The sequence below is a fragment of the Phascolarctos cinereus genome, unplaced genomic scaffold (assembly GCF_003287225.1).
Source record: "Phascolarctos cinereus isolate Bilbo 61053 unplaced genomic scaffold, phaCin_HiC Scaffold_1;HRSCAF=81, whole genome shotgun sequence".
NCBI classification, from domain to species: domain Eukaryota; kingdom Metazoa; phylum Chordata; class Mammalia; order Diprotodontia; family Phascolarctidae; genus Phascolarctos; species Phascolarctos cinereus.
The window spans coordinates 25,375,692-25,403,530 of record NW_027555514.1 but is presented as its reverse complement, the minus strand read 5'-3'; the positions used below and the strand labels follow the sequence as shown (position 1 = coordinate 25,403,530).

The 27,839-nt window shown below is 37.4% G+C and overlaps 1 protein-coding gene across 8 annotated transcripts in view; it reads left to right on the top strand.

The window, feature by feature from the left end:
• The window catches only part of RBMS3 (RNA binding motif single stranded interacting protein 3), a 1,402,476-nt gene that overhangs the window by 550,995 nt on the left and 823,642 nt on the right, over positions 1 to 27,839 (top strand). For all 8 annotated transcript variants that reach the window (XM_078151263.1, XM_078151264.1, XM_078151268.1 and 5 more), the window contains one exon: positions 22,198 to 22,371. In XM_078151263.1, the coding sequence (XP_078007389.1) occupies positions 22,198 to 22,371 (174 nt within the window). The remainder of the gene's footprint in view (positions 1 to 22,197; positions 22,372 to 27,839) is intronic.

Below are 27,839 nucleotides of genomic sequence, written 5' to 3'. Positions count from 1 at the left end.
GGTCCTCCTGACTTCAGGGCTAGTGCTCTTCCCACTGTGCCACCTAGCTGCGCCTCCAAGTTGTTTTCTGAAATCATCCTAGGTATGATTTCTTATGGCACAATGGCATTCCATGAGAATTATACAATTACCACACAAAGAGCTGCTATAAATATTTTTAGTACAAATAGATTTTTCACTTTTTAAAATCTCTTTGCAATAGAGACTTAGTAGTGGTATTGCTGGATCAAAGGGTATACATGGTTTTTTAGCCCTTTGGAAGTAGTTCCAAATTATTCTCCAAAATGTTTGGATTGGTTCACAACTGTACTTACAATGCTTTAGTGTCCCAAATTTCCCATATCTCCAACTTTTATAATGTTCCTTTTCTTTCATATTAGCCAACCCTGATAGATGTGAAATAGCACTTCAGAGTTGTTTTATTTTGTGTTTCTCTAATTAAAAGTGATTTAGAGCATTATTTCATGTGACTATAAATAGCTTTAATTATTTTTGTCTGAAAATTGCCTGTTCTTTGACCATTTATCAATTGGGGAATGACTTGTATTCTTATAAATTTGTCTGACCTCTATGTATTTGAAAAATAAGGCCTTTACCAGAGATACTTGCTGTAAAAATTTTTCTCCTAGCTTTCTGCTTTCTTTCTAATCTTGGTTACATTGATTTTGTTTGTGCAAAAAAAAAATAATTAACATAATCAAAATTAAGCATTTTATATCTTGTAATACTCTATCTCTTCCCTTCTCTATAGATCTGAAAAACTATTCATAAGCCTCCTATTTGTTTATGGTATCACATATTTAAATCATGCATCCATTTTGCTCTTATCTTGGCATACAGTGTAAGATATTGTTCTATACCTATTTTGTTTTCCATTTTTCTCAGCAGTTTTTATCAAATAGTGCATTCTTGTTCAGCAAGCTTGGGGCTTTGGGTTTATTAAACACTGAATTACTATGAACATTGTCATTGACTACTGTGTCTTGTGTACTTAATCTGTTCCACTGGTCTACCACTCTATTTCTTAGTCAGTACCAGATTATTTTGCTGAACTGCTTTATAATATAATTTGAGCTCTGGTATGTCTAGGCTACCTTCCTTCACATTTTTTTTTCATTTATTCCCTTTACATTTTTGACCTTTTGTTCTTCCAGATGAATTTTGCTATTTTTTTTAGCTCTATAAAATAATTTTGGTAGTTTGGTATGGCACTAAGTAAATAAATTTAGGTAAAATTATAATTTTTATTATATTGCCTCAGCCTACCCATGAGCAATTTATATTTCTCCAATTGTTTAGGTCTGATTTTATTTGTGTGAAAAGGGTTTTGTAATTGTGTTTCTATTGGGTTTGTCTTAGCAGGTAGACTTCCAATTATTTTATATTGTCTACAGTTATTTTAAATGGGATTTCTCTATCTCTTGCTGCTGGACTTTGTTTTTAATATATAGGAATGTTTATGATTAATGTGGGTTTATTTTACGTCCTGAAACTTTGCTAAAGTTGTTAATTATTTCAACTACTTTTTTAGTTGATTCTCTACCTCTATCATCTCATCATTTGCAAAAAAATAATAGTTTTGTTTTCTCATTGCCTGTTCTAATTCTTCAAATTTAATTTTCCTCTCTGTTTCTATCACTAACATTTCTAGTGCCATATTGAATAATAGTGGTGATAATAGGCATCTTTGTTTCATCCCTGATTGTATCAGGGAGGCTTCCAGCTTATCCCCATTACAGTTATTGCTTGCTGATAGTTCTAGATAGATACTACTTATCACTTAAAGGAAAGCTCCATTTATTCCTATGCTCTCTAGTGTTTTTTAATAGCAGTGGGTGTTGTATTTTCTCAAAAGCTTTTATTGCATCTCTTGAGATAATCATATGATTTCTATTGGTTTTCATGTTGATATGGTCAACGGTGCTGATAGTTTTCCTAATACTGAATGAGCCTTGCATTCGAGGTATAAATCCCACTGGATCATAGTATATGATCCTTGTGATATATTGCTTTATTTTCCTTGCTATTTTTTTATTTCAAACTTCACATCAATATTTATTAGGAAAATTGGTCTATAGTTTTGTTTCTCTGTTTTGGCTCTTCCTGGTTTAAGTATCAGCACCATGTTTGTGTCATAAAAGGAATTTGGTAGGACTCCACCTATTATTTGAAATAGTATAGGTAGTATTGCAATTAATTTTCTTTATGTTTGGTAGAATTCACTTGTGAATCCATCTGGCCCTGGGAAATTTTTCTTACAGAGTCCATTGATGGCTTCTTTAGTTTCTTTTTTCTAAAATGAGGTTAAGGATTCTTTTTCCTCTTCTGTTAATCTGGACAATTTTTATTTTTGTAAATATCCATTTCACTTAGATTATTAGATTTATTGGCATATAATTGGGCAAATAGCTCCTAATAATTACTTTAATTTTCTCTTCATTGGTGGTGAATTCACCCTTTTCATTTTTGATATCAGTAATTTGGTATTCTTTCTTTTTATAAACCAAATTAACCAATGGCTTATGTATTTTATTGTTTTTTTCCTTCATAATACCAGCTCCTAGCCTTATTTATTAGTTCAATGGTTTTCTTACTTTCAAATTTATTAATCTCTTTTTTTTATTTTCAGGATTTCCAATTTGGTGTTTAATTGGGGATTTTTAATTTATTCTTTTTCTAGTTTTTTTAGTTGCATGCCTAATTTATTGATCTGTTCTTTCTCTATTTTATTGATGTAATCATTTAGAGATATAAAATTTCCCCTAAGTATTGCTGTGGCTACATACCATAAATTTTGGTATGTTGTCTTATCATTGTCATTCTCTTTAATGAAATTGTTAATTATTTCTCTGATTTGTTCTTTGACCCATCCATTGTTCAAGATTAGGTTATTTAGTTTCCGATTAATGTACCTTCCCATGGCCCTTTATTGAATATTATGTTTATTGCATTATTATCAGAAAAGGATGCATTTAATATGTCTGCCTTTCTGCATATTGTTGTGAGGGTTTTATGTCACAACACATAGTCAGTTTTTGTGTAGCTGTCATGTACCACTGAGAAATAGATATGTTCCTTTCTATCCTCATTCACTTGTCTCCAGAGGTTTATCACATCTAACTTTTCTAAAATTCTCTCCACCAACTTATTTCTTTCTTTTTTATTTTATTGGTTAGATTTATCTAGTTCTGAGAGGGGAAAATTGAGATTCCCCCCGCCCTGGCATTATTTTACTGATGACTTCCTCCTGGAACTAATTGAACTTCTGCTTTAAAAATATGGATGGTATAGTATTTGGTGCCCATATTAGTATTAAAATTACTTAATTATCTGTGGTACCTTTTAGTAAGATATAGTTTCCTTCCTTATTTCTTTTCATTAAGTCTATATTTTGCTTTTGCTTTGTCTGAGATTATGATTACTACCCCTGCTTTTATTTTCACTTCAGCTGAAGCATAATAGATTCTGCTCCAGCCCTTATCTTTACTCTGTGTGTGTGTCTCTGCTTCAAATACATTTCTTGTAAACAACATATCTTTATAGGTAATAAAGAAATGTTGAAGAGTTGATTTTTTTGGTTTGTGTTTTTTTTATTAGCATGAAGTGACATGATTGTACCTGTGTTTTTAAAATGTTATTTTAGTACATGTTTGGAAGACAGATTGGATTGGATAGTAGATGCAGGCAAGAACTATAAGCAAGGAGAGTGATTAAGAGGCCTTATAGTAGTGAAGGGGACTGATGCAGGAGATTTTGTGGAGACAGAAAGGACAGGCTTTGCCAAATGCTTGGACAGTGAGATTGACGATAAGCATGCATAGTCTGTATGTATGCTCTTAAGCATAGCCTGGGGAACGTATTCTGAAATCCTTGTCCTGATGGGAAGGGAAATCACTGGTAAGAATGCTTCCCCATGTTTATCTGGCCCACAGTTTACCCTCCTTATGGACCTGAGGGATAAGAAACAATTAAGTATGACTGCAAAGTTACAAATGACACACCTGGGTGATTAAGAGGATGGTGGTAGCATCAAGAGAAACTGGGAAGTTGGGAATAGGAAAAAGGAAGAGAGTGAGATCCATTTTGAACACATTGCTTTGGAGATGCGCCTCTCTCTCTCTCTCTCTCTCTCTCTCTCTCTCTCTCTCTCTCTCTCTCTCTCTCTCTCTCTCTGCCTTTCCCTCTCCTCCTTTTCCCTCTCCCTCTCTTTCTTTCTCATACGTATGTATATACATACATGCATATAGAATATGCAATAGGCAGTTGATGATGAAGGCTATGGCTAGACTTTAGGATACAGACTAGGAGCAAGTAGACAGATTTGGGTGCTATCTCCATAGAGATGGTTTATATTGCCATGTTTTTATGATTGGGCTTCATAGGTGAATGACTATATATGGAAAGGACAGAGAGAATCAGACTATTTTTCTCATACCAACTCCCTTTTTACTAGTATAAAAACACCTTCCATCCCCTGACTCCAGAGAACTTTACTGATTATCTCTATTTCCCTGAGGACTGGAGCCCTCATGTCTAGTATCCTTCATCATACTCCACTGCTTTGAAGGCTTCAAACTTATTCCTGATAAATTCCAGGCCAGGAATGATTCTTTATTTGGAAAGCATGTTTTATGCTCATTTGGTAATGGGGGCCCTTACCAAGTGTCATTCACTTGCATTTCTGATGTTCAGAAGTCTACAGAAGAAGCCAAGGAAGAAGCATATTACCAGCATCCTATTCACTCAGAAATAACAATAAACACACACACACACACACACACACACACACACACACACACACACACACACACACACATCCTTGCCCTCCATAAAGAAGTCAAATAATTGAGGCAGAGAATAAGACTCATTTTGGAAAAGTTACAAAAAAAGATAAGTAAGACATCGAAGAAAAGAAGGCATTTTCTGTTCCCCCATTGAGGGGGTGGGGTAGGGAGAGGACTTTCCCCATTTCCTTGGGCAACCTCCTTCCCCCTGAGTGTCAATGATTTAAATTCATATACAAAGATTTTTTTGAAAGAAGCCTCTTATCCTTCATGGTCAGTCTCCCCCTCTCCCCAACTCTTCCCTCTCAAACCTTTGTCAGTGAACAAAGCAAGCACTTGTCTCACACAGTGAGTAAGGAGAGGATTGGTGTGGGTTTGAGTGTTCATTCAGACTCTGCTTGGGGGTTCCCTGTAAGTGAAATCTTTAGAACTCACCAACTGGGATGCCTTTGCTTGGGATAGGGGGTGGGAACAGAGCTGTGAAAAACCTTTTTGAAACTTGGAGAGTGGTAGGGTAGAAACTGTTCCTTTTGGACTTTGTAATAGGCAACACAGAGAATAAACACACAGGAAGTCATTTTGCCTCTTTGTGAACTTCATGTTAACATGGAATTTGTTAACTGAAAAGTCCTTTAGATGTTGAGGAAAATGTACACACACACACACACACACACACACACACACCAGCAAGGCTCATTTCCATACAGTATGGCTGATTCAGCAGACAGTTTTGCTGGAACTAGAATGAATTGAGCAGGGCTCTTCCCTAGGCACCATCATGGACATGAGTTCTTAGTCTCAAGAAGGAAAGGCTCCTACAGTTCCTCTCCAGGCAACAAATCGCAGTGTGCCTTGAACTGATGCTGTCCCTCAAGGCACAGGGGCAACTGACCTATGGGGCTTCTGGAGAATGAGGTATCTCACCTCCTGGTGAGGGAGTTGTTCTGGGCATGACCACATTACCCCAACACCTGTTATCAGGTTGTCTTGTGTACTGTGGGTTAGTGGACTTAGGGTCAGAAAGACCTGAGTTCAAATCTTGCCTTAGGCAATTAGTAGCTATGTTACACAAGGCAAATTATGTCTCTGTGCCTCATTTTTCTCATCTGCAAAAGGAAGGGATTGCATTTGTTGGCCTGTCAGGTCTCTTCCAGCTCTAAAGTTTTGAGCCTATGATCTTAGGATCATTGTGCTATTTTCCCTCTCCTCTAAGACTGTCCTTAATACCTCAATATTCCCCTCAACCTTAATTGAATTGGAGGGGAAAGTGAGGCTGGTGACTTCACATAGCCATCCCTCACTTAAATTCAATTCACTTGAATGCCATGGTATTGCCTCTCTTATGTCATGGTCCTCTTCAAGAACAAAGAACAAACAACAACAACATCATCATCAACATCAACAGCAACAACAGCAACAGCATCAACATCAACATCAGCAACAACATCAACAACATCAACAACATCAACAACATCAACAACATCATCAACATCAACAGCAACAACAGCAACAACAGCAACAACATCAACAACATCATCAACATCAACAGCAACAACAGCAACATCAACATCAACATCAGCAACAACATCAACAACATCATCAACATCATCAACATCAACAGCAACAACAGCAACATCAACATCAACATCAGCAGCAACATCAACAACATCATCAACATCAACAGCAACAACAGCAACAGCATCAACATCAACATCAGCAACAACATCAACAACATCAACAACATCAACAACATCATCAACATCAACAGCAACAACAGCAACAACAGCAACAACATCAACAACATCAACAACATCATCAACATCAACAGCAACAACAGCAACAACAGCAACATCAACATCAACATCAGCAGCAACAACAACAACATCATCAACATCAACAGCAACAACAGCAACAGCATCAACATCAACATCAGCAACAACATCAACAACATCAACAACATCAACAACATCATCAACATCAACAGCAACAACAGCAACAACAACAACATCACATCAACATCAACAACAACATCAACAGCAACAACATCAACAGCAACAACATCAACAACATCAACAACAGCAACAACATCAACAACATCATCAACATCAACAGCAACAACAGCAACAGCATCAACATCAACATCAGCAACAACATCAACAACATCAACAACATCAACAACATCATCAACATCAACAGCAACAACAGCAACAGCATCAACATCAACATCAGCAACAACATCAACAACATCAACAACATCAACAACATCATCAACATCAACAGCAACAACAGCAACAACAGCAACATCAACATCAACATCAACATCAACAACAACATCAACAGCAACAACATCAACAGCAACAACATCAACAACATCAACATCAGCAACATCAACAACAGCAACAACATCAACATCATCAACAATATCAGCAACATCAACAACATCAGCAACAACAACATCAACATCAACAACAACATCAACAACATCAACATCAACAACAACATCAACAACATCAACAGCAACAACAATATCAGCAACATCAACATCAGCAGCAACATCAACAACATCAACATCATCAACATTAACAACAACAGCAACAACAGCAACATCAACAACATCAGCAACAACAACATCAACATCAACAACATCAACAACATCAACAATCAACAACATCAACATCAACATCAACAACAACGTCAACAGCAACAACATCAACAGCAACAACATCAACAACATCAACATCAGCAACATCAACAACAGCAACAACATCAACATCATCAACAATATCAGCAACATCAACAACATCAGCAACAACAACATCAACATCAACAACAACATCAACAACATCAACATCAACAACAACATCAACAACATCAACAGCAACAACAATATCAGCAACATCAACATCAGCAGCAACATCAACAACATCAACATCATCAACATTAACAACAACAGCAACAACATCAACATCAACATCAACATCAACAACAACGTCAACAGCAACAACATCAACAGCAACAACATCAACAACATCAACATCAGCAACATCAACAACAGCAACAACATCAACATCATCAACAATATCAGCAACATCAACAACATCAGCAACAACAACATCAACATCAACAACATCAACATCAACAACAACATCAACAACATCAACAACATCAACATCAACAACATCAACAACATCAACAACATCAACAACATCAACATCAACAACAACATCAACAACATCAACAGCAACAACAACATCAACATCAACATCAACAACATCAACAACATCAACAACATCAACAACATCAACAACATCAACAGCAACAACAGCAACAACAGCAACAACAACATCAACATCAACAACAACATCAACATCAGCAGCAACATCAACATCAACAACATCAACAACAGCAAAATCATCAACAACATCAACATCAACAACATCAACATCAACAACAACATCAACAACATCAACAACATCAACATCAACAACATCAACAACATCAACAACATCAACATCAACAACAACATCAACAACATCAACAGCAACAACAACATCAACATCAACAACATCAACATCAGCAACAACATCAACAACAACATCAACATCAGCAACATCAACATCAGCAGCAACAACATCAACAACATCAACATCATCAACATTAACAACAACATCAACAACAGCAACAGCAACAACAGCAACATCAACAACATCAGCAACAACAACATCAGCAACAACAACATCAGCAACAACATCAACATCAACAACATCAACAACATCAACAGCATCAACAACAACATCAACAACAACATCAACATCAGCAACAACATCAACAGCATCAACAACAACATCAACAACAACATCAACATCAGCAACAACATCAACAACAACATCAACATCAACATCAGCAACAACAACATCAACAGCAACAACAACATCAACATCAGCAACATCAACATCAACAACATCAACAGCATCAACAACAACATCAACAACAACATCAACAGCAACAACATCAGCCAAACATAATTTGAAATAATTCTCGTTCTGTTGAAACCAATGGTGTTGATGATTCTATTCAGCAAGTATTTCTTAAGCATCTATTATATGTGAGGCTCTGTACTAATGGCTAGGGGTATAAAGAGAAAAGCATAATATTACTGCCCTAAAAGGGCCTACATTGCATTGAATCTGTGTGTATTTGGGGCTGGGGTTGGGGAGAACTACAGCCATTTTATTATGTTCCTTAGCAAAATGTTGTGAAAACTTGCCCTAACCTTGGTTGAAATAAGATTTCATATATGAAAACGCTTTGCAAAAAAACTAAAGTCCATCTATTGCAAGTAATTTCTGTTGTTGTGGTCATTGTTATAATCATTATTTCTGGCAGAACATTTTCCAGATTGATGTTGTTTTACAGTAGCATTGGCAATGTACATAATCAAATCACAGACATAATATTGCAGAATCCCAGTAGAATGTCTGGCTGATTGTCTAGGACTTGCCCAGGCCACCCAGTTCTCCTTGTTTTTTCCCAGTTGAGATTCACCCAGGTGGTTTATTTTTCTTTTTTCTTAACCTTGTGCTGCCACTGATTCCTCCATCTTGACAGGTGACGTCATCATTCACTTAGTTTCACAGATGGAAACCTTTGACTCTCCATAAGGGTGCATATTCATTTGGTCACCAAAGTTTTGTTAATTCTACCCAAGCAGTGTGTCTCACATCTGTTCCCATTTCTCTCTTCCCACTATTTCTGTACCAGAAGAGATCCTCATTACCAGCAACTTAGATTATTGCAACTGGCTTCTACAAGATACTTTTACCTCTCTGCAATCCACCTTTCATACTGGAAACAGAATGATCTTTCTTATGCATGTCTAGTCATATCATATTCCTTTGCTCAAAAATTTCCAGTGGCTCCCTACTGCTTCCTGAGTAAAGTTCATAGAAACTACAGAAAACCCATTTTTCTTCTTTTTCTTTTTTCCTTTTGGTGAGGCAATTGGGGTTAAGTGATTTGCCCAGGGTTACACAGCTAGTAAGTGTCAAGTGTCTGAGGTTGGATTTGAACTCAAGTCCTCCTGCCTCCAAGGCTGGAGCACTGCATCAACTAGCTGCCCCCAGAAAACCCATTCTTAAACTTATTGATAGATATAAATTTTGTAAGGAAGCATTAAAAATTATGCAATGTATCTTTGCAAGTTGCTAAGATTTAGAACCCACAAAATACCCAGAAAGACACAATCAATGTATCATTAAAGAGATGATTGGTGATGAGCTAGAAAGGTGGGGTGGATTTGCAAAGAAAAGATCATGCCAGAAAGTGTTCTGGGAAGATGGCAGTGTAGTTCAGAAATTTCTAAGCCCCTCCAGATTTCCCCAACAAAAGAGATAAAATAGAACCCCAGGGAGAACATAGAGTGTTAAAAAATAAATAAGAGGAGAGACAAAACAGTGAACCTCCTGGAACAACTGTAGAAGATCTGAAGAAAAATCCAAGGAAGAGGTTTGGTCCCTGTGAAGAGTAAACACCTCCAGGCTACATCCATTTAAACTACAGGCAAGCCCTGAGGGTAGTTGGATTGAAAGGCTGCCTAAACCCCAGCCACAGGAACTTTTACCTCAGGACAGTGAGTGTAGCATCTGAGCTGGGGAAGACAGAGGGAATCTCTGCTGTTATGGAGACATGACCAGCAACAAGAAGGAACCAGCACACCCCCAGTGAGTGCAGAAGTAGTGGGGAGGGAACACCACCGGCTGTGGGCACCTACAGGAAGCTGGAGGTCTTAGTTTAGGTTCCAGGCCAGAGGGGCAAACTGACAGAGGGCCTGAGGCCAGAGACACTATCTCCCACACACTAGGACTAGAGGTGATTACAAAAACTAAGCTGCTCAAATTTAAAAAAAAAATGAACAGGCAAAGGAGAAAGAATCCAACCATACAGAGTTACTGTGGTAATAGGGAAGACAGGGGTTCATCTTCAGAGGAGGATACTGAAGCAAAGAAACCTCTTCTATCCCAAAGAGTAACATTAAATGGTCACCTACCCAAAAAGAACTCACACAACTCAAAAAAAAGTTTAAAAATCAAATGAGGGAGACTGAGGAAAAACTTTTTTAAAAATAGAACAATCCAAGAAAAACAAGATTATAAAAAGAAAGTCAACCAATTAGAAAAGGAGATCCAGAATCTTAAGAAAGAAAATGATGCCTTAAAAATTAGCATTGGGCAAGGGGAAGCCTGTGAAGTTATAAGAGATCAAGAAATAATAAAATAAAATGTAAAGGATGAAAAAATAGAAGAGAATGTAAAATATCTCGTCAGAAAAAGAACTGATCTGGAGAACAGATCAAGAAGAGAAAACATAAGAATAATGAGACTACCTGAAAGCTATGATCAAAAACCAAAAAGAATCTTAATACAATAGTACAAGAAATAATTAAAGAAAAGTGTCCTGAAGCATTAAAACAAGAGCGGAAAGTAGAAATAGGAAAAAAAATCCATTGATCACCAACTGGAGATCCTAGGAGGAAAACCCACAGGAATATCATAGTCAATTTCCAAAATCCACAGCTCAAGGATAAACTATTATGAGCATCAAGAAAAGCTAACATGATTTGAATACGGTAGCGCCACAGTTAGAGTCATACAAGCCCTAGCAGTGGCAACATTAAAAAACCACAGGTCTTGGATCACCATGTATCAAAGAGCAAAAGAACTAGGGTTCTGGCTAAAAATATACCCAGAAGAGCTAAGCATAATCCTGAATGAAAAAAAAAAAAGGAAATTAAATTAATTGTCAGATTTTCAGGATTTCGTAAAAAAACAACAAAAAACCCTGAACTTAATAGAAGATTTGACATACAAGAGCCAAGATAAATATAAGGTACATACCAAAGACTACTTACAAGCGACTCAATAAAAATAGACTTTTTTAAGTATGTAAAATGTATGTCTAAGATTGTTATTAGTAATTGGGTGGTTCATAAGAAAGATTTGAGTAGACTTGAGTATGATATGATTTTTAAGATAAAACTGTTTAGGAACAGCTAAAAAGTAATTATCTTATACAAATGAGATGCAAGAGGAAGAAGTGACACAGATTAGATGAGGGAGGAAGCCTGGTAGTTCTGGAAACCTACTTTCATCAGGAATAGGCTCAAGGGGGGACAATACATACATACATACATACATACATACATACATACATACATACATACATATACACATATATAATATATGTAGGAGTATAAAAGTCTTTTACATTCAGAAAGAAAAGACTAAGGGAATAGGGAGGGGGGAGAGGATAATGGAAGGATCTTTAGAGGGGAGGGTGAGGGAATAGGTCAAAGGGGGGTTATAGAAGAATGTTTAGATTAATGGATAAGGGAGGGATCTTTGGAGGGTGGGTAGGTGAAGTATTGGGGGGGCAAGGAAGCAGGTAGAAGTAAAGTAGAGGATTCAGGAAGGATAGGAAATAAGAGATATGCACAAACAGAAAAGAAAGATCAGGAGTAGAATTTGTTAGGGGAAAAGGAACAGGGGTGGTAATCATGATCTTGAACAAAGTTAAGGCTAAAACAGATTTAATCAAAAGAGAAAAATAGAGAAACTTTACTATGTGGCAGCCATATCTATCAACATTGTGTTGAATTATTTAAAACAATTAAACAGTATAAGGTGGGAATATTAAATGACAAGTTGGTGGGCTTGGAAAATATTGAAAGACTTGGACTTATGAAGAAAGAGGTTATCCACACTCAGAGAAACAGAGGATAAATAAGTAGAGTACAGTCTTACATAGATGCATATGAATGTATATGTCTATATGCGACTATGATTATTGAGAACTAAGCATATGTATGTATAAGTAAGTATAGGTATGAATGGTTATATGTGTGTATATGTATATATATGTGTGTGTCTGTATACGCACATATGTGTATATGTGTGTATAGATATGGATAAACATATATGCACTTAATTGTAGCCTTTGGGGGGGCAGGGAGAAATGGAGAAAAAAGAACAAAGTAAAAAGTGCACAGCAGAGAACAAAAGAAAACTTAAAAGGAACCAAAGAAAAGATGGACAGCTCTCAACACAATGCCTAATATTTATTATATAGGTTATCTTGAAATGCAAATTTATTGTTATATATTTTGAATCCTCCCTCACATTCTGCTGTGCACATGGCAATGCTTTTTTATTTTGTATTATTGTAGTTTTAGTATTTATGTTTGTTTCTTTTTTTTATTTTGTATATAAGTTTAAAATTTAAAAAATTACAAATAAAAAAAAAAGAGCATGCCAAACTAACCTCATTCCTTTTGTGTGTTTTTTGGACAATATCATTAAGTAAGAGATGAGAAGAATGCTGAAAATATATTTAGCCTAGAGTTTGCCAAAGTTTTTCATGAAGTTTCTCATACTATTCTTTGTTATGGTATTTTTAATTTTAATGATTTAATATTTTATTATCCTTCAATTACATATAAAAAATTTTAACATTTTTTAAAATTTTGAATTCCAAATTATCTCTGTTCCTCCCTCTTATATCTCCCTCATTGAGAAGGCAAGCAGTTTAATATAGGTTATACGTGTGGAGTCATACAAAAAAAAAATTCCACGTTAGTCATGTTGTAAAATATGACCAAAAAACTCCCCAAGAAAAATAAATAAAAGCATATTTCAATCTGCATTCAGATTCCATCAGTTCTTCCTTTGCAGATGGATAATATTTTCCATCATAAGTCTTAGAATTGTCTTGGACTATTATATTGTGAGAATTGCTAAGTTATTCACAGTTGATCATCATACGATATTATTATTGTTCTTTAAAATGTTCTCTTCGTTGTGCTCATTTCACTTTGCATAAGTTCATACAAGTCTTTCCAGGTTTTTCTGAAACCTACCTGTTTGTCATTTCTTATAGCACAATAGTAGTCCATCACAATCATATATAACAACTTGTTCAGCCATTCCCCAGTTGATGGGCATCCTCTCAATTTCCAATTCTTTGCCACCACAAAAAGAGCTGCTATAAATATTTTTTTTAATATATAGGACCGTTTCCTTTTTGAAAAAAAAAATCTCTTTGGGATATGGAATTAGCAGTGACATTGCTTGGTCAAAGGCTATGTGTGGTTTTATATCCCTTCAGGTATAGTTTCAAATTGCTCCACAGAATGTTTGAATCACTTTACAACTTCATCAACAGTTCATTAGTGTCTCAGTTTTCCCACATCTGCTCCATTTTCTTTTTCTGTCATTTTCCTTTTCTGTCATATTAGCCAATTTGATAGGCATGGGGTGGTAGCTCAGAGTTATTTTTTTTTTCAGAGTATTTATTGAGAGTAACCCAACACACCAACCAGGCTCCTCTGCCACTTAAGGGAGATGCAGATCAAGGGAGACCCTGGCTGAAGGCAGCCCTTCCGCAAGGGAGAGTGGGGCCCCAAAGAGAGAGGAGGATGCCCCCAAGTGATAAAGGGATGCCGCTAAGGGAGAGAGAGGGGATTACCCTCCAAGTAAGGAAAATTCCCAGTAGCCAGGAGAGGCTAGAGATTCAGAGATGTTTTAATTTGCATTTCTTTAATTAATACTGTTTTTGAACATTTTTTCACATGCTTATAGATAGCTTTGGTTACTTTGTCTGAAAATTGTCATTCATATCCTTTGACCATTTATCAATTGAGGAATGGCTCTCATTTTTATAAATTTGATTCAGTTCTCAATATAGCTGATGAATGAGATCTTTATCAGAGAAATTTGATGTAATTTTTTTTTGCAGTTATGATTACTGTGTATTTTCCTCCATCCTATTTTCCTCATTTATCCTACTCTCTCTCATTCCACCCTGTACATCCTCAAAAGTGTTTTACTTCTGTCTTTTACTTTCTCCAATCCACCCTTCTATCATCCCGCCCTTTTCTTATCCCCTTCCCCTTTCTTCCTATTTTTTCTGTAGGATAAAATAGATTTCTATATCAATTGAATGTGTATGTTATTCCCTCTTTGAGGCAATTCTGATGAGAGTAAGTTTTATGTGCTCCCTCCTTCCCCTAGCTTCCTTTCTACTATAAAAGCTTTTTCCCACCTCTTTTAGTGAGATAATTTAACCCATTCTACTGTTCCCTTTCCCCTACTCCCAGTGCATTCCTCTTTCTCAGTCTTTATTTATTTATTTTTTTTTTTTAGTTAATCAGCCCATGGTGTTCAACTCATACCCGTGCCCTCTGTTTGTGTATAGTCCTTCTAGCTGCCCTAGTAATGAGAATGTTTTTAGGAGTTACAAGTATCGTTTTCCCAATGTAGGAATAAAAACAGTTTAATTTCATTTAACTTCATTATGATTTCTCCTTCCTGTTTATCTTTTTATGCTTCTCTTTGGTTTTGTATTTAAAAGTCAAAATTTCTATTCAGCTCCGGTCTTTTTTAACAGGAATGCTTGAAAGTCTTGTATTTCATTGAATATCCATTTTTTCCCCTGAAGGATTATACTCAGTTTTATTGGGTAAATGATTCATGATTATAATCCTCGCTCTTTTGCCTTCCAGAATATCATATTCCAAGCCCTCTGATACTTTAATGTAGAAGCTGCTAAATCTTCTGCTATTCTGACTGTGGCCCCATGATATTTGAATTGTTTCTTTCTGGATGCTTGCTATATTTTCTACTTAACCTGAAAGTTTTGGAATTTGGCTGTAATATTCCTGGGTGTTTTCACTTTGGGATCTCTTTCAGGAGACGATTGTTGGATTCTTTCAATTTCTGTTTTACCTTTTGGCTGTAGAATATCAGGGCAGTTTTCTGATGATGATGAGGTCTAGGCTTTTTCTTTTTTGGTCATGGATTTCAGGTAGTCCAATAATTTTTAAATGATCTCTCTTAGATTTATTTTCCAGGTCAGTTGTTTTTCCAATGAAATATTTCACATTTTATTTTATTTTTATTCTTTTGATTTTGTTTTTATTGTTTCTTGATGTCTCATGAAGTTATTAGCTTCCACTTGCCCAATTCTAATTTTTAAGGAATTATTTTCTTCAATGAGCTTTTGTATCTCCTTTTCCATTTGGCCAATTCTACTTTTTAAGGAATTCTTTTCTTCAGTGAATTTTTGTACCTCTTTTTTTTTCCATTTGGACAATTCTTTTTAAGGAATTTTTCTCTTCAGTGAATTTCTGTATATCTTTTTTTTTTCCATTTTTCCAATTCTGCTTTTTAAGGCATTCTTCATCATTGGATTTTTGTACTACTTTTACTACTTAGAATAATTTTTTTAATATATTATTTTCTTTAGTATTTTTGTATCTCCTTTACCAAGGTTTTGACTTTTTTCATGATTGTCTTTTATCACTCTCATTTCTCTTCCCATTTTTTCCTCTACCTATCTTTTATTTCAAAAATCCTGTTTGAGCTCCTCCATGGCCTGAGACCAATACACATTTTCCTTTGAAGCTTTAGATGTAGCAGTTTTGTTTTCTTTTGAGTGTATGTTTTAATCTTCCTTTTCACCATACTACCTTTTTGTAGTCAGAAATTTTTTCTCGTTTACTCATTTTACCAGTCTTTTTTTTTTTAATTGATTTTTAACTCTATGCTAAAGTGGGGCTGTGCTTCTGGGGTGGAGGGTGCACTTTTCCAGGCTTCAGTATTTTTGTGCAGATGTTTTCAGAGTTAGTTCGGGGAACCTCTAAGCTTTCAGTTTTTCCAAAGTGATATGATCTAAGGAGAACTGTGTTTACTACTTTTCTGGCCTGTGCTCTGGTCTCTGAGTGATCACAAATGCTCATTATTGTTCTACGACTATGACCAGGGTCCCTGATCCCCTGTGACTAAAAGCTCTGATATGCTAATGTTCCTCCTCACCCCAGGACTGCCACCCATATTTCCCTATGGGCAATATGACAGAGCCATGGCCCCAGTGTCAGCAAGGGGAACCAGTTGTCTAACCCTCTTAATGTCTGTGGTCCAAAGGCTCTGTAAGCAGACTCCATAGGCCTGTTCCTAGTTTGCTGGGGTATGATCTGCACTGGTATGGCCTGCACTGGGCTGCATTCTGCTCTCACCCTGGTGTGACAGACCTTTCCTGTTGACTTTTAAAGTTATCTTGGCCTGGAAAATTGTTTCACCTGATCCTTTTGTGGATTCTACCACTCTAGAATTTGTTTTGAGGCATTATCTTAAAGTCATTTGCAGGGACATTTGGGAGAGATCAGGGAAGTGCCCGCCTTTTCTTCACACTTGGCTCCACCTATCTTCCTTAGCATTCTATGAAGAAGATAGAGAGGTTAAGGATTAAACAATAAAATAATTAAGAGGATTGCAAAACTATTTAGATAGCTAGATTCAAAAAGTCCTTGCTTATGGTTCAGTACTAATCATGCTACCATTAACCATGGTAGCCAAGCACCCCATGGATCTGTGCACTGGTTAGCACTTTTATCAATGATTTGAACAAAGCCATAGATAGCATGATTATCACAAGTGCAGGTAAGATGAAGCTGGGAAGGATGGCAAACTCACTGAGTCAGGATCCAAAAGAAATTTGAGAGGCTAGAGCTATGGGCTGATATTCTTCTGATTGGAATAAAATACAATTCGGGGGGACAAACGCAAAATCTTGAGCTTGGGTACAAACAGCTTTTTAAGTACAAAATGAAGGTTTGGTGAGATAGCATTTTTTTCCCCTGGGGATTTTAGTCAACTGCAAGCTCAATATGAGTTAACAGTATAGTATGGTAGTCAAAAAAGTGAGTACTGTGTTAGGATACATTAAATAAAATGTGTAATTTCTAGGAGTATTGAGGTAATCATCCCACTTCATTCTGCCCTCATTAGATTTATGGAGAGTCAATTTAGGGAATCATGGTTTGATTTTGGGAGAGTATCCAGAGGAGGGTAATGAGGATGGGGGAGAGCCTTAAGGCTATATTATATGACAGTAAGTTGAAGGAACTAGGGAGAAAAAGAAGAGGAAGCTAAGGAGGAGAGAGCTGTATTTAAGTATTTGAAGGGCTCTTACGAGAAAGACAAATTAGATTTGTTCTGTTTGACCCATGATGTCAGAACTAGGAGAATTAGATGGAAATAGAAAAGAAGTCAGTTGAGACCTAATGTCACTAAAAAACTTCCTATTGATGAGAGCTGTCCAAAAATTTAGTGGACTATCTAGAATGGTACTGAATTTCTCATCTTTGGAGATCTTCAGGCATAGGTTAGATGACTCTGATATTAAAGTCCCAAATTTCCTTGAATTTAACTAATTTATTTGCTTTGAATTAATTCACTCGCTTATTTAAACATTATTGTCTCCTTGTGTAAATGTCTGTTCCCTGAAAATTGGGGCTATTTCATTCATTGTATTTATATACCAAGGTACTAGTACAGTTTCTGATATATTGTTGATTGATTGACTGATTTTCTAGTAGAGATGGTTATATTAATTGTTCCTTGAGGTCCCTTCCAACTCTCAAATTTTGTGATTCTGTGATGTGGCAAGAATTATACACCAGAAATTTGTGATTCTTCAAAAACTAACAGAAAACAAATCATTATACTATAAATACAAATGTCACAACATTCCTGAGAATCTAAAGGAATCCAAACTATGTGGGAAAAGAAAGAAGCACACATCATCCCTGTTGCCCTGTTTACTGTAGGACTTGTCCTTATGATGATTTCAGTGTGTCTTCAAAAGATAAGCCTGTACCCCAAACTTACATTCAGTTATATAAATTCAGTCATATTAATTCCCTGCATAGGAGTGTGCTGAACAGTATACGAAAGAATAATAGGAAGATATTAACTTGTCCTGGTACCATTTCTGAGTTCCATTGAACATAAATATGAAGAGATAATACTAGCAACAACAATACAGAGGCAGAGTGGCACAATAGAGAACTCATCTCAGAACCAGGAAGAGCAGGGTTCAAGTCCTGCTTCTGACATATATAGCTATGTGACTCTAGGAAGTTGCTTACCTTCTCAGTGCTCTAGAATAGGGCTTTTTAAAAATTTTTCCGCTCAGGACCCCTTTTCGCATTTTAGCAGCCTTCATTCGCATTGCGTGACCTGAGGGCTTGTGAGGTGCAAAGTGCACATGCTTTGTGTTCAGAACCAAGGCTGCAGTGAAGTTGTGTGATGCAACATGGGCAAATGCTGCCAGAAACCCCTTGGACTCATTATACATTTGATTTTTAATTAATTTTAGGTTGTTGCACATTCAGAAACCTTTGCCAAATTTTTCGTAACCTCATATGAGGTTGCAACCCTCAGTTTAAGAAGCACTGCATTCTAGAAAACTGTCTAAGACAATAAGTTGCAGAAAAGGTGGACATCTACATTGATAGAGGCAATTTTCTCCCCCTGGGAGTTCTTTATACTAATGTAATCACAGGTTCAGTCCTTAATGATAATGATGATGATTTCAGTGAACCTGTAAAAGATGAACCTATAAGCCAATACTTTTATTCAACTAAAAAATTGCAACCACTAATGAAATAGTCTGCAAAAATTAGATGCAAAAGAATAATATCAGGATAGTGCCTTGCCCCTGGACTGACTTCAAACAGGATAAAAAGAATTATTTTCTATAACAACAACATTAATAGCAGCAGCTGATATTTATGTAACCATTAAAATATGCAGAGTACTTTATATCAATTCATTTGATCTTCACTGTAACATGTGGTGTAGAAGCTACAATTAACCTCCCCCCCCCTTTTTTTTTTTTAACAAATGAAGAAACTGGGTAGGAGAGCTCCTGATTTGTCTGGGCTCTCACAGTTAGTAGGTGCCTATGGCAGAGTTCAAATTTGGATCTTCCTAACTCCGAATTCAGTGCTCTAGTCAGAACACTGGGCTGTTTCTCTTTCTATGTGTACATTAATTTACTTGGAATTTTACAAATGTTTTCAATTTTGCTTTTTAAAAAATGAAGCTATTCCCAGGCAGAGTTCAAGAGAATAAAAATGGACCTGCTTGGCATTGTTTAGATGACCAAAATGACGACAGAAACGTGATTATGGAATGTATAGAAGCAAAGAAAGCCATATAGTAGTGAGTTAGAGTGTCGCTATTGTGTCTATCACCCATAATTAATTGTAAGCATGAGATACATTAATTATAGTGCATTAGCATACCCAAAGGATACAGCTGTCAGGGAGAAGCATTGCTATTCTATTTCAGTGAGTATTTCTAATAATTTCCATCTCCTAAGAAATATATGTTCCTTCAGACCATTAGCCTTTAGTATATGTTCAGATTAAGGTTATCCATAAAATATTTTTAATGTTCTCAATTTCACTCCTCTTTTGGGGTTACTGGAGCATATTTCTTCCCCTACTTGATTCTTTAGCAAAATCCAGTTGTCCATCATGTGAAAGAGGTTATTTCATCTTTTCTCTGAAAAACCTAGACATTTGTACCCTGAAGATATTGTATCTCTTTCATCCTTATGTCTCTTTTTTTCCTTTCATCCCATTTTTCATAAATATACTATCTTATGTTCCCTTCTCCCATTTTTAATTTACATTTCAAGATTCTGGCTACATAAGACCCAGTAGATATTCCCATTAAAACTCAGGAAATATGTAATGAGTAAGAGAACTTATTTTTCTTCATTTCCACCTTGTTCACTAGGTGATTCTCCTCCTCCTCTGATTCTTTTGTCTTCTCTTATTCTCCTTCTTCTTCTTCTTCTTCTTCTTCTTCTTCTTCTTCTTCTTCTTCTCTTCTTCTTCTTCTTCTTCTTCTTCTTCCTCCTCCTCCTCCTCCTCCTCCTCCTCTTCCTCTTCCTCTTCCTTCTGCTGTCTTGTTTTTATTTTTGTGTTCCCAATGTCTGGCACAAAACCTCAACCTGACCTGTAATACATACTTACTAAATATTTTATAAATTAAACAAAATATTCCTGAATGATAGAGTCACTTTCCCCCCTTAATTTCCATAGTACACTCAGACTATATCCTAATATTAGCTATTCTCAAGATGTTAAAATACCTCCAACTCTAACCTAATGGATCAACACCCATCCATTTCACTTGTCCTAATAACTATGGCATCAACACATTTTCTCCCTTTTTGAGTTGTTGGGACACTCAGCCTTAGAAAAAAAGAATTTGTTCGAAGTGTTACCCTATTTGGGTAAGCAGTTCTTTTCCCAGGAGACACTGACATGTGCTTTCTTCTACAAGAGTATCAATATGTGCCGCAGACATGTAAGAAAAAAGAAACCAAGGAAATCTACTTGAGCTTAGCCATTCCACTGTGCTCCTTTATCCTTACTTAGGCAAACAATATCCAAAGGAATTTAGGTTCTAATCATAGCAATATATGACTGGTCCTTCTCAGCCCTGCTTTTCAGTAATGATGGTGGTGGTGATGGTGATGGTGCTGCTGCTGCTGCTGCTAGTGATGATGATGATGGTGGTGGTGGTGGTGGTGGTGGTGATAGCTAGCATTTACAAACCATTTTAAGATTTGGAAATGACTTTACGTGTCTTACCTTTTTTGATCCTCATAACCACCCTTTGATGAAGGTGCTATTATTATCCCTATTTTACAGAAACAGTAGGAAGAAAGGAAGCAGGGGGTGGTATTTCCAGGGAAAGAGTGGGTAACATGGTACTTTGGACCTTCTTCAGATTTCTGCTGATTTCTTTAAGAAGAGAAGAAATGGATTTCGACAATTTGAAGTTTCCGTTTCCAGGAGAGCAGCCAGATCCTGCCAGGTTGTTGTTTGGTTCCTTAATCTCATCCTCGCCAACTCTTCCAGTTTTTGGTTATTGCATTCCAGTGAAAGCAATAGTCAATTTCCACAGATGGTACAGGGAAGGAAGAACATTCCTATAATTGAAAATGTCACCTTTACAGGCATCACTAAACCATATCTCATTTTCAGATGATGAAATTTTGTTGCAACGAGAGAAAGCTGTTTGCAATACTATCCGTTTCAATTACTCCTGGTGCTTTGTGATCCTGTCTTACTTCAAACAGAAAAAAAGATAGTAGGACGAGCCTTTATCCTCTCTCTTTACCCAGTGAGTCTTCCCCCTTTGTTAACAGAGTCCTAGGAAGGATGACCACAATGTAGCCAGGTGGTACAGTGGAGAGGGATTTACTAGAGATCTGGAAGCCTGGATTTCAATCCTGCTTGACACTTAGCTGTGTAGGCGAGTCACTTAACTTCTCAGACTCAGTTTCTTCTTCTATTAAATGGCCATAAAAAATAGCACCTGTGCCCTAGGGTTGTTGTGAGGCTCAAACGAGGTAAGTTATATAAAGTCCTTTACAAACCACAAATGTTAGCAAAATACAAATGCTCACTCTTGTCAGGGGAATTAATGATGCTCAGTACAGCTGGCCTGCACTTGACTAGAGTTCTTTTTACATGCCATTTCTTTCTTCTTCATAGTCTAGCTCCACGGTGAGAACATACCAAAACAGTAAGTCCAGAGTGACCATGAGTCCTGGCTTCAGCTCCCAGTGGAACAGCAGCCAACCTGCTTGGAACAGCTATACCTTTCCAAGAGCAAGCTTGCACTACCAGTCCCATGCCAGCTACACTTACTGTGCTGGACACCCTGCCGTAAGTCACTGACCTTTGTGATATGTATTCATGGTGTGTGTATGTGTGTGTGTGCCTGTGTGTGTGTGTGTGTGTGCGCGCGTGTGTGTGTGTGTGTGTGTGTGTGTGTGTGTGTGTGTGTGGGCGCGCGCATACTTGGAATTGTTCCTTCAGAAGGACCGGAACATTCGAGATTGGTGTCTAGCCAAGAGGACGCTAAATTTGATATTCTCAGGACAAACACTTCCATTTTTTTTCTTTTCTTAAAGGAAAAGGCTTAAATATTTAACTGAAATGACCTCTCTGAAAAGTGTCTGACTTTCAATTTGAAGCCATTGCTGCAAAGGTGCAGAAGAGATGGCCTGGGAGGGGAAAGTCAGGAATGGAAGTTGGCTACAGAATTACTTGTTTCTGGATTCACTCTCCTCTGGCCCTCCAGGCCACTGCTTAATGAATGAGTAGATCACTTGTGTGTTTGTGGGGAGGGGCCTAAGAAATGGCACAGATGAGTCAGCTAGGTCCGGTGGTGATACCTGATATCACAGAAGACCCTCCTGATAGTCATTTATTCATAGTCGATACCAAATGTGTCAGCCTTTCAGGAAAAGGGGAAGAGCTGCCCTTCATGGCTGCTATTGCAAAGGGAAGAAGGCTTCATGTTGTAATCAGACAGTGGCGAAAGGTTCATGGTGGAGGGCTCTTAGGAAGGTATTTAGTTATGGCAGAAACCTTGAGTACATGGCATGGGATGGCTGGTTCTGGTAGGTTCGTGAGAGAGAGCCACTCATTAAGATGGCCTCTACAGGCATGTAGCCTCTACAGCTAGCTCTGTCTATGGCTCAGGCAGCCAACAGACATGTACCAGATTCTGCTCTGTGCTAAATGTTAAGGAAACAAAAAGTTCAAAAACAGTCCTCAACCTTAAGAAGGTTACATGCTGATGGGGAAGACAACAGCTGAGTAAGTAGATGCTATAGATAGATAGATAGATAGATAGATAGATATGAATGAATGTGTATGTATGTGTCTATATATGTGTATAAATATCTCTATATGTAGAGAGATACACATAACACACACGTACACCTGTACGTGCATTATGCATATACATGCACATACACACATGTAAGTGTGTATTATAAATACACATATACATCGACATATGTTATGTGGGTGTTACATGCATACATACATATCTACATGTGTATACACATATGTGTATACACATACATAGTAGAGGGAAGGCAATCTCAAAGGGAAAGAACTAGAAGGGACCAGGAAAGTCCTCCAAAGTGGGTGGGACGTCAGGCCTGAAAGAAGGCGGCATAACTCAAGGTTGGACATGAATGTGCAGAGCATTCCCAGGATATGGGGCAGTCAGTCCAAGGGTATTGAGATGAGAAATGAAGTAACGTATTTGAGGACCTGCCCAATATAGATGGATTATAGAATGCGTGGAGGAGAGTAAGGAAAGGGAGGAGGGGGCCAGGTTATGAAAAGCTTTAAATGGCAAAATTAGGAGTTTCTACTTGATCCTGTAAGTAACAGGGAGTCCCTGAAGTTCACTGGGGAGAGCGGGGATGACATGACCATACTTACACTTTAGAAAAGTCACTTTTGCTCCTGAGTGGACGATAGATTTGAGTCAGGGGGACTAGTTGGAAGATTGTTGGAAGAGTCCAGATGAGAGGTGATATGTCCACAGGGAGGCAAAAAGATTTTCACTTGGGATACAAGTGAAGGGGGAAGAAATGTACCTTAGGGTAAAGCACAATGGTCCTGACCTAGTCTTACCTCTGGGTGGAAGAAATGGCCCTTCAAAAATAAAGACCAGCAATATTTGTGAAGTCAGAACATCCTATTTGTTTTTTAAAGATTAAGTTCACAGCCCTGTTTGAAGCAGTAGTACCCTGAAATAATTTGAAGTTCTTTTAATTAATGAAGAATCTTTATTAAGCTATTCTAGTATATAAAAATGATCTGGTCATTGTTTGCTAAGCCATCCTATTTTTTTCTTTCTCTGAGGTCCGTTTTCTCTGAATTCCATTTTCTCAGTAGAGAAGGGACAAGGTTGGTGACCTTGCTTTGTGTTTATGAATACACCCTAAGGCAGCAGTTTTTACCCTGGGGTACGTGAACTTAAAAAAAAAAGATAAATGTATTTCAATAGGAAAAAAAAGATTTCTTTTGTAACCCTATGCATTTTATTTTATGCATGTAAAAACAATTTTTCCCTGAGAAGAGGTCCGTCGGCATCACCATATTGCCAAAGGGGTTCATGACACATTAAAAGTTAAGAACTCCTGCCCTAAGGCTTCTCATGTTATCTAGTCATGGCTGCTGCTATTTTCACCCCTGTGCCATCCTTGTTCATTTCAATGTCAAAGGTAACCAAGTGATGATACACTAAGTAAAAATCACCCCAACTGAATGTTATTAGAAATGCGTATGTCATATCTTAGAGGTGGATTTGAATTTTTCTACAAAATCTATGACTTAAAAGCATTCACTTCTAAGAAACTGGCCTAATTATAGAATTTACAAACTGGGGATAATTACAGTCTGTCTAGCCAAGCTTAAATGATTTCATCCTCAAGGTAGATTCTTATTAAACATTTGTCCTTGTCATGGGCTTCAGTTCCACCTATTGGGACTCAACCCTAGCAGTAAAAGGGTAAACAAAACTTAAGACTCTGTGTGTGTGTGTGTGTGTGTGTGTGTGTGTGTTTAGTGACCCTGAATGTTACTATTGCAGTTTCAGCATGCTTTCTGAAAAATGAGATTTTTAAGGCTTGATTGTAATTTTCAGTCGACCTTTCTGGGCCTCAGTGTCTTCATCCATAACTCTTAATAGTGCAAGATGGCCTCTGAGGTCCCTCTCCACACTGATATCTATGACCTGGGATTCATAGAGAGTTTTAGAATGCACTCACATCTCTTTGAAATTGAGTAGCTGAAAGGAAGTGATTTGCCCAAGCTCACACAGCCAGCCACTGGCAGAACTGAGAATAGATCCCAGGTTCCCTCAAAAAACCTGGCTTTTTCGCTCAGTAGGGCAAACTTCTGAGAAATGGGGACCATCAGAACAAATTGTGAGATCCTGCTTTTAAAGCTAGAAGAGACCTTCTTGATGTTGCTGCTGTTCTGTTGTATTGCACTCTCCATGACCCCATTTTGGGTTTACTTTAGGCAGCCAAGATACTGGAGTGGTTTACCATTTCCTTCTCTACCTCATTTTACAGATGAAGAACAGAGTTAAGTGACTTGCTCAGGGTCACACAGCTAGGAAATGCCTGAGGCCAGATTTGAACTCGTGAAGATGAGTTCCTGACTCCAGGCTCAGTGCTCTATGCGCTATGGTGCCACCTAACTGCCCGAGAAGAGACATTACAGGTCATGTAGTCCAAGGGTTTCCAAGTTGGCAATTGTAGCATAGCCAATCAGAGGATTGGAAGATATATCCCAGTAATTCTGTAACTCTTTTGAAGGTGCTGCCTTCATTTGCTAGTGATCTCTCACTTCCCAAATTATATTTTATTTCCTTATCAGTGTACAAGGTCTTACTGTGCCCAAAGTAGAATGTAGGCCCCCTCACAGAAGAAACTGGGCTTTCTGGTTTTCGTTTGTTTGTTTTTCCCTTGTACCCTTAGTTAGCGGAAAGAGTTCTTAGTAAATAGCAGGGACACATAATAATAATGATGATGGTAATGATAATAATGCTTATTATTATTATAGCTATCATTTATATAGAACTTACTATGTGCCAGGCACTGTGCAAAGCACTTTACAATTAATACTTCATGTGCTCCTAAAACAACCCTGGGAGGTAGGTACTATTGTTATCCTCATTTTATTAAGGACCAGGAAACTGAGGCAGGCAGGGGGTAAGTAACTTGCCCAGTTTCATGTAGCTCAGTAATGTCTGAGTTCAGATTTGAACTTGAGTATTCCCGACTTCAGGCTTAACACTCTATCCCCTGCACCACTGAATCAAATTGCTTAAAAAAGACTGGTTTTTCATGTCATGACTGCTTTTAAAATATCCAGTTTGGTGCTCCCGTCTCTCATTTTTTTCTATGCTGACTTCTCTCTCCAAATGTCTTATTTGAACTGGCTTGATGTCTACAGTCTGGGTCAATTCACAGCAGCTGCCACAGTGAATAATTGCTTTGATTGATTGGTCAGTGTGTCTGTTCACAACATCCAACAGAATTCTTGACCAGTACATTGGTCGAAGATGCTGCTGCAGAAGCAATGTAACAGGAAGGGCCCAGGAAAGGTTTCCCTGGTCCTACATTTCTCCCATGATCTACATTGGCACCTACATTTTCTGCCATTTTGTTCACTCCTCAATCAGAGTTCTTCCCTGATATTGCTCTGTGGCTTTGAATCACAATGCCCCACCATTTCAGAATTTAAAAATATGGAAGGCATGAGCAGGCAGGACATGTTACCAATGCCAAATCTGGGCTAACAAGAAGCGCAGGCATCAATTTTTTAAAATTCTTCAGGCCTGACAAAGGAGGTCCGGGAGGGGAAATTATCTCCCAAGAGAAGAAATGAATAAAAGAAAAGTGTCTGGTATCCTAGGCAGATCCCCAGTGAAGGCTTTATGGAAAACCAGAGCCAACAGCAGCAGAAAGAGTGCTAAACTCGGAGTCATGGGATGTGAGTTCAAATCCCAGATTTGACACTTGCTATCTCTGTGACTTTGGACAAATTACTTGTCCAAGGAACTTAATGTATCCCAGCCATCTCAATTTCTTCAGCTGTAAATTGAGAGGGTCCAGATATACAGTTATCCCTTCCACATGGTGGGGTTAGGGTGCTGCACTCTTGTGATCTAGAAAATCCGCATAAAATCTTTTGGCCCTCCCTTCGTACAGGAGAAGAAATCTGAATTATTGTGGTATTAAAAGATAAAATATGTTGACATTATATAATTTTACACACTTTTTTATGCATTTCTGAGTTTCTAAACTTTTTTCCGTTTTGTCTGCTGCTGTTCATGTGTCTGCAGCTTCCACAAAACTCTTCCCAAACTCCCATTTAATTTCTCATGCTGTCCCTGATATATCAAAACCCCATGGGGAAAGTCACAATGTAGAAAACTGTATTCCTCAAAGCTCCCTCCCCACTTAGATTTAGGGTCCTATAATCCTAAATCACTGAATGGTTATGATTTGCATTGAAATAATACCCAACTTGAAGAAATCAGAGTTCTTACAAATTCATATTCTTCTCCCATTCCCTAATCTATATTTAACTAGCTTTCTTTCGCTCCCTTAGGGGATGCTCTCAATGGCTTGACAGGGAATGATAATGGATTAATCAGCTGTATGAATCCTTAATAGTTCCCAGGAAGTGTAATGCCTTAAAACCAGTTAAGAGAAGGGCCTCCAAGAATTTGAGATATTAAAAAGGATGATGGAGGAGGCTACCATGATGTGGCAGCATTCACAGTGCTTCAACTATTTCCTCTTAATACA